The sequence below is a fragment of the Mirounga leonina genome, unplaced genomic scaffold (assembly GCF_011800145.1).
Source record: "Mirounga leonina isolate KUSES-001 unplaced genomic scaffold, KU_Mleo_1.0 Mir_53, whole genome shotgun sequence".
In the NCBI taxonomy this organism is placed as follows: domain Eukaryota; kingdom Metazoa; phylum Chordata; class Mammalia; order Carnivora; family Phocidae; genus Mirounga; species Mirounga leonina.
In genome coordinates this window covers 76,312,147-76,319,635 of record NW_023270807.1, presented here as the reverse complement: position 1 = coordinate 76,319,635, position 7,489 = coordinate 76,312,147, and the positions used below count along the sequence as shown (strand labels likewise).

Here is a 7,489-nt window from a genome sequence, read left to right as displayed (position 1 = left end):
AAACAATGACAAAATTTCTCATGGGTGTAAGATTTTTATTCCAATTTGATTTGCATTCCAATGGAAATTATAAAATGTATTCACTTCTTTATTTTTAAAATGTGGCTTAAAATTTTTCACGTGAATTATAAAACATGACAAATCTGCAGTTCAAAATTGGGGTAGTTGCAGTAAAAAGTTTTTAAAACAAGTGTTTAAAGCACCATTTTCTACCCACATCAGAGATAACCTTTAATTAGTGATCACCCATGCTGTAAGAACAGGATAACACTGAGACTTGAGTAAACAGAAAAATTGTAGAGCTTTTCCAACCCCAGATCAGGAACCTTTCTATGCCTTCTCATAGTGGCGAACAGCAACCACATCACCAAAAGTAAGAGTCTGAAAGATGCAAAAGATAATCAAATCTTTTTACACAAGAATATCAGCAGCTGAGATTTCTAAAGATTATCATATATATAATTTATGTGTTATGCAAAAGAATAATGTCATTTACAAACATTAAATGCTGCATCAGCTCTTCACTTCTTAAAATAAAAAGAAAAGAAACTTTTTTATTTATGGAGTGAATAACACGTATACATAGTTCATGTCTCTAAAAGGAAAATGAACTGAAACACCGAGATTAACTATGTAGATTCAGGTCAAAAGAATTCCTTTTGCCTTAAATTATCAGGGTAATTGGAGCAAAATAGCTATCTGCTTTGAAAGTGAATCTGTTTTCATAACATAAATTTTGAAGAATTTTTAGAAAATCCAAATAATTTGGACAAATGGTATTTGGAATGACTGGTTTCAAAGTCATCAGGAAAAAGTAAAGTTACAAATGTTCTCATTACTTTGGTCATCATACTTTAGCCGATGTGGACCTAGGTGGCTAGGTGGGTATGATATGGAACATGGGCTTTTATGTCAAATTGACTGGAAGAATTGTTCTAAAATCTCTACAAAACCTAGGGGTTTTTTTTAATGTTCATTATTTTCATGTGTTGACATGACTTTCAAGAATATAGCATGCCTTCATCATCCATTGTTTTAATATTTTTTGAAATCAGTCTTGACTGATCAGTCATACATGCCAAAGCTGAGCTATCCACTGTCCTGTATCCAGGGGGGGAAATGGAGATAAAAGCATAAAGGAGAATCTCAGATTGGATCTTTTATAAATCAGTCCTTCTTTTCGATGATCAGTGCAGAAATAAGTGGGCAAATATTCGTTCACGTAAAAGGAAAACTGATCCTCTGTTCTCCATCCCATTTCCACCCATGAAAAGAAGTATGAATAATGTAAGCCCTGTGTCTTAATCTAGAACAGCCCTGATAGCAGCAATTATGGAGAAGAGAAAAAAACAACAATTTCCTTAAATCACAAAAACGAGAAACCCCTTTCGTCCACTTAGAAGGAATATGTACAGCAATACCCACCCCCCCAAAAAAACCCAAATGATATATTTATTATTTTAATGTTATCAAATTTAGTTTACTCAGTTCACAGAATAGTGCCTGGATGTTAGATTAAGGCATTACATTTTCCCCAGGTTATGATGTTACTCCATTATTAGAGAAGTTTTATTTTATTTTATATCTTATAGGTTTTTACATGACTACCAGCATTGAACAGGCATGTTTACAAGACACCTTACGCCTCAAAAGAAAGACTGGAAGGAAGTAACACCAAAATGGTTCCCTCTAAAGAGATACTACACTTTTCTGTTACATCCTAAATTATCTGCACTGAACATATGGAATTTTATAAACTAAAATATAAAGTGCTTAAAGATCTCTTATTTATCACAGTAGCTGTAATTTCTCTGATATTCAGGAAACTTGATATTTTTCTAGTAATATCACTCCTTTTATATATTTCCATGAATATTTTTTAAAGATTTTATTTATTTGTTTGTTTGTTTGTTTGTTTTAGAGAGTGAGAAAGAGAGAGAGAGAGCTTGAGCGGGGTGAGGGGGTGGGGGAGGAACAGAGGGAGAGGGAGAGAATCTCCAGCAGACTCCGCACTGAGCAGAGCCCTACATGAGGCTTGATCTCATGACCCTGAGATTATGTCCTGAGTCGTAACCAAAAGTCAGATGCTTAACAGACTGAGCCACACAGATGTCCCCATGAATATTTTTTATATTCAGATTTCATTTGAGGTTTAGACATTCACGGTAATCCTACACATTCTTTTGGCACAGTTGTAGCTAAATCAGTGGCAACTTTTTAAAATACGCTGCATAGAATTTTTCTTTTTTTCTATAATTAAAGAAGCAGAGCTGAGGATACAGTTAGCTAGGACATTTGTATTTCCTCTGTTTTATGCATGGTCAAAGAACCTTGCTGGAGACTTAATGTTATCAACGAAGGGAGGGAGGGAGAAGGAGCTGGGGAACAGGAGTGAGCTGTGCCAAGCTAGAAGGAACCAAGGGAGAATTGCCATTACTTACCATAGCCATTTTGCCATCCTTAATTTCTCTTACAAAATTTGTTTCTTTGCCATCCCATTTCTGTACATGAACAAGTTTGTCCCCATCCAGGCTAACAACAGACTGAGACCGACAACAAAATGCAGAACATAGCAAAGGTTCAGATTAGATTCTCATATAAAAATCAAGTGAAGTGGTTTTTGAAGGAGCTACATAATTGAATAAATGGTGGGCAGCTAATTATCATATTAGTACCATATCCTCTGTTGCTTCTGGAGTCATTATAGAAACTAATAATTCATAATTTGATTGAAATGTGTACATCTAAATGCAAAAACTTCATCTATCAGAAATGAAAATCCTGAACAAGTACTCTCAGACCGGTCACTCTACTCTTTTAAACAAAGCTTTAAGATGAGGCAAACTATTTAGTCAAACTGAGGCAATCAGAGAGATTAAGCAAAATGCAATCTTTATTTTAAATGAACACTGTTACTTTTTGAAATACAGATATGAAAAGAAAAATGTAGAGTAAGAAATAGACTTGAGATTTGAGCCATAGTCAGCACCCACTGTTCAGAACATCATATGTGTGCACTAGAATGCGAAATTAATCCTCACGTCCTCTCTGAATTGAAATACAGAGAACATTCTCTACTTCTCAGCATCTAAAAAAGAGAACCATGCGGACTCTCTCTTTTATTCCCTGCTCCCCACCCCCTTCCAGCGAAGGTGCGGCTCCTTACCTTACAGTTTCTGTCGTCTGCAGTGGTTTCGTCAAACTCTTCTCCCAGATGGAAACTAATCTCTGTGTTCTTAAATGTGCTTTGAGTCCTGATCACCACTTTGTCCCCGTCCTGACTGATGATCACTGTTGGTTTAGTCACATTTCCCACCTGCCTAGTGGCAAAGCCCACACCTAAAGAAAGAAGCAATAGTTAGCTGCAACTTCCCAAATAACTCACATAACAAGAATCCACTTTCCTATTCTGGAATCCAGACCCTCAAGTGTAAGTTTCATCAGCCCCCTAATCAGCCAATACAACTACTGAGCTATAATCATATATATGGATGCTTAATTGGATGCACACATGATAAGTGGATGCTGAAGAGAAAACAAAAAGGCACAGAAGCTTCACATTCTTCACAGACTACTAAATGCCCTGTTATTTAGCCCCAGGCAAGAAAGCAGACACATGCCACATTAAAAATCCCTTCTGTGGGAAATGCATAGCCTAGCATTCGATTACGACAATACACTCTGTCTTTGTCACTCACCAATCTCATGGGTGAAGAAAGGAATGGGCGTACTATGGAAGCTGCAGGTTAAGAGGAGAGTAGCACATCTTATTTTTACCTACCTAGAGCCTTCATGTACTCATCAAAGTTCTGGCTGTCCGTCAGCTTCCAGGTAGCACAGAAAGCCTCCACCATCCTTGCCCTTTCTGTTAGCTTTGAAAACAGGTAAGAGACAGGAGGGAGGATCTCTGGATCTTACTGCCAATGCAACTCAGAAGACCCCTTTGCACCTCGCCGCAGCTCCTGCCTTCTTATTTGGAAAAGAGGCAGGCAGAAAGCCAAGGATTTGAATTGCAAACACACCCTTCCAGTGTCCCCCTTTCCAGAAGGCTGTTGCCGGGGGGAGGGGGGGAGGGGGAGCTCAAGTGAGGTTCCAATCTGCTTTGTGATTGGCTCAGGCCACTGGGTTAGCGGAGTAGGGCAAGTGCCTCCCTAACCTCACTCTGTAGCCTTTCTGCTGAGAAAGCTCTGAAAGGATTCAATGGGGCTGGAGGCAGGGAATGGGGGAAATGAGAGAGGGTCTTTCAGGTTCAGCTCGAAAACTTGGCAAAGGCAATTTCAGACTGTGCGGGAAGAAAAAGATGCACAATAGGACATTCAGATTGATTTCCGTTAATGGCAAAGCTGATTACAAATGAAGACCCCCTTTAAAGAAAACCACTGAAATGTCAGACTTTTCAGACAAAAGAGGCTGAATAGTGTCTTTTATTTTCTCTCATATTTACAGGGAGAGCAAAACACAAGCTACAATATGCCAAACTAGGAGAAGAAGAGGGGGAGGGGGTATAAATGCCTTCCCTAGATTATACAACTAGAAGGCTACTCCGTCTGAGTTTCAATGGGGCACTAACTAACTTTGGCCTCTTCCCAGCACAAACTGAGTGAATTTAAAGATCCATTGTCCTTTCTAAGAATCTGAGAGCCAGACTGAAATGGAAAAGGGACCTAAGGAAGAGTATGGTTAGGACTCACTAATGAGGTACAAAATAAAAGAATGTTCTTTTTTCTCTCCTTCAACAGATTATAGAATCCATGTGGAAAAATTGAACATAAGATCATTTAATAAGATTTTGAATACATTATATGTTAAAAAAAAAAAGAAGAAGAAGAAGAAGATAGCAGGAACGGAAAAATGAAGGGGGGGAATCGGAGGGGGAGACGAACCACGAGAGACTATGGACTCTGAAAAACAAACTGAGGGTTCTAGAGGGGAGGGGGGTGGGGGGATGGGTTAGGCTGGTGATGGGTATTAAAGAGGGCATGTACTGAATGGAGCACTGGGTGTTGTATGCAAACAATGAATCGTGGAACACTACATCAAAAACTAATGATGTAATGTATGGTGATTAACATAACATAATAAAATAAAAATATATATATAATATCATAGAACATCCTATATGTCCCAAATCATCAAAATCAAATAATTTTGGCAGTGAGATTACTATCCATATGGCTGAGAAATAAATCATGTTTATTAAAGACTAAAAAAAAAATAAGATTTTGAATGACTTGCACCGTAGGACCTTTTGATTTCCTGAGGCCACATCTATGTAAATACCATCTGTATATAAGTTGGGTGTTAACAATGGGGGTAGGAATTGGAAAAATTGTGAGAATCAGAGGAGCTTTGGCTTTCCTTGTTCTGATTCAGGGTACCCCCCAAATAGCAAAATACCTCAGGAGTTCTAAGTAGAGTATTTCATGGAGGTCTCAGAAACTCCCTTCCCCAGAGGTTCTTTGTGCTTTACTTAGTATAGACCACAGATGAAAAGCAGGTTCCCTGGCTTTCATGGGGATGGAACAAGGGAAGCTGATTTGGCAATTCCTGCTCTCCTCTATCTGCTAGCATGTAAGCTTCAGCCCGCTGCCTTTTAGCTTCTGCCCGCACTGCAGACGAGACACAGCCTCAGAACATGTCTCATTCCCCTGCCAGCTCCAAGATTCTACTGTGATGTCTCAAAGATACCTCAAAAGTGTTCTTTTAACATAAATTTAATCTTTACCCATACCTGGCCTTTCTCCAGTTTTCACCACGTTTGTAAATGGCACCATAAGCCACCCCACGGCACAAGCCAGAAAATCTGGAATCATTTTTTTTTTTAAGATTTTATTTATTTATTTGAGAGAGAGAGGATGAGATAGAGTGTGAGAGGAGGGAGGGTCAGAGGGAGAAGCAGACTCCCCACCGAGCAGGGAGCCCGATGCGGGACTCGATCCCGAGACTCCAGGATCATGACCTGAGCCGAAGGCAGTTGCTTAACCAACTGAGCCACCCAGGCACCCCTGGAATCATTTCTAACACTCTATTCTCTAAAATCAAAATCCGTGTCAAGGTCTATCTATTTTGCTTCCTGAATATTTGTCCAATTGTCATCCACCCCTGTCTCTACAACCACCATCTTAATTCAAGCAGCCACTGTCTTTTATGAATCCTTTTGATGTGGGAAACAAAGGCAGAAGAAAAATTATTACATCTCCTTACTACTTCCAGCCCATTGACAAGTCTTTGAAACAGGCAGAGTGACATTCCTCTAGGAGCTCAGCTGCCTCGATGTTAATACTTTGCTAAGGGCAAGAGGCAATCTTAGCTTGAGCCTCAGCATCCTGTAGATCTACTTTAACATATAAAAATTCCTTTGGAAACTTCCTTTTTCTTTACACCCCCAAGATACATGTTGCCAATCATCCTCTAAGCATATGACCCACTGGCATACATCTGAAGAGTCTCATGACTGAGTTTTTACTAAACAGTGATAAATGACCTTTTCTTAAAAATAGCTAGCCCCCTCAGGATCCTGGAGACCTTGTTTCCAAAATGCCAGGAACTGGAGGAACTGTGGGGAATCAGAGAGGCTTTGGCTTTACTTGTTCTGACTCAGGGTACCCCCAAATAGCAAAATACCTCAAGAGTTCTAAGTACAGTATTTAACGGAGGCTCTGAAAGTCCCTAACCCTCTCCCAGCTTGAAGTATATAATGGGCCACTCCTCACAGCCCCAGCACAGCTCTTTGTGCCCACAGGTCCTGTCCCTGTGCTTTAATAAAACCACTTTTTTTTGCACCAAAGATGTCTCAAGAATTCCTTCTTGGCTTCGAACCCTAACATCTTTCCTACATCACTATGGCAACAGCCTCTCAACTGTTCTTCCTTTGGCCATGCCTGATCTCCAGTTCTTTCCTGACACTGGAGCCTGAGTGACCTTTTAAAATACAAATCTGCATCTTCCTAGTGACAAAAGGTGTTGAGACCCTTTTCATGTGCTTCTCTGCTATTTGTATATCTTCTTTGGTGAAGTGACTGTTCAAATCTTCTGTCCATTTTTAATTGGGTTTGGTCTTGCTGCTACTGAATTTCAGAGTCCTCAGTATATTCTAGATACAAGTCATTTGTTTCTTCATTTTCTTCATTTTTTTGATTGTATTAATGGTTTCATTGGTGTGTCAAAATTTATCAGGTATGTACATTAAATATGTGCAGCGGACTCTATGCTGATTATAGCACAGTAAAGCCATTTTTAAAAATCTAAATTTTTTATTATTATGTTCAATTAGCCAGCATATAGTACATCATTAGTTTTTTAACATAATAAATACATAAATACATAAATAAATAAATCTTACCTTGCTCCTCTCCTGCCTAAACGCCTTCATATGACTTCCTCCTGCCCTCACGTTAAAGAACAAAATTTCTAACATTGTATATACCTGGCCTGCCACTAACATTTAAAGGACTCAGGGTAAGAACTCAAAGGGAGGCTGACATGCCAT

The 7,489-nt window shown here is 39.1% G+C and overlaps 1 protein-coding gene across 1 annotated transcript; it reads right to left on the bottom strand.

Moving 5' to 3' along the window:
- Positions 1-330: 330 nt before the first annotated feature.
- Positions 331-3,924, bottom strand: FABP7 (fatty acid binding protein 7). Its single transcript, XM_034991498.1, has 4 exons — positions 3,782-3,924; positions 3,167-3,339; positions 2,442-2,543; positions 331-381 (listed from the first exon to the last, which is right to left on the bottom strand). The coding sequence occupies exons 1-4, from the start codon at positions 3,852-3,854 to the stop codon at positions 331-333; spliced, it is 399 nt and encodes a 132-aa protein (XP_034847389.1). The 5' UTR covers positions 3,855-3,924.
- Positions 3,925-7,489: the final 3,565 nt, after the last annotated feature.

Coding starts and splice junctions, on each gene's coding strand:
- FABP7 (XM_034991498.1), bottom strand. CDS start 3,854: ATGGTGGAGGCTTTCTGTGCTACCTGGAAGCTGACGGACAGCCAGAAC. Junction 3,340..3,781: donor TGAGTACATGAAGGCTCTAG/GTAGGTAAAAAT, acceptor TTCTTTCTTTAG/GTGTGGGCTTTGCCACTAGG. Junction 2,544..3,166: donor CAGACGACAGAAACTGTAAG/GTAAGGAGCCGC, acceptor TGTCGGTCTCAG/TCTGTTGTTAGCCTGGATGG.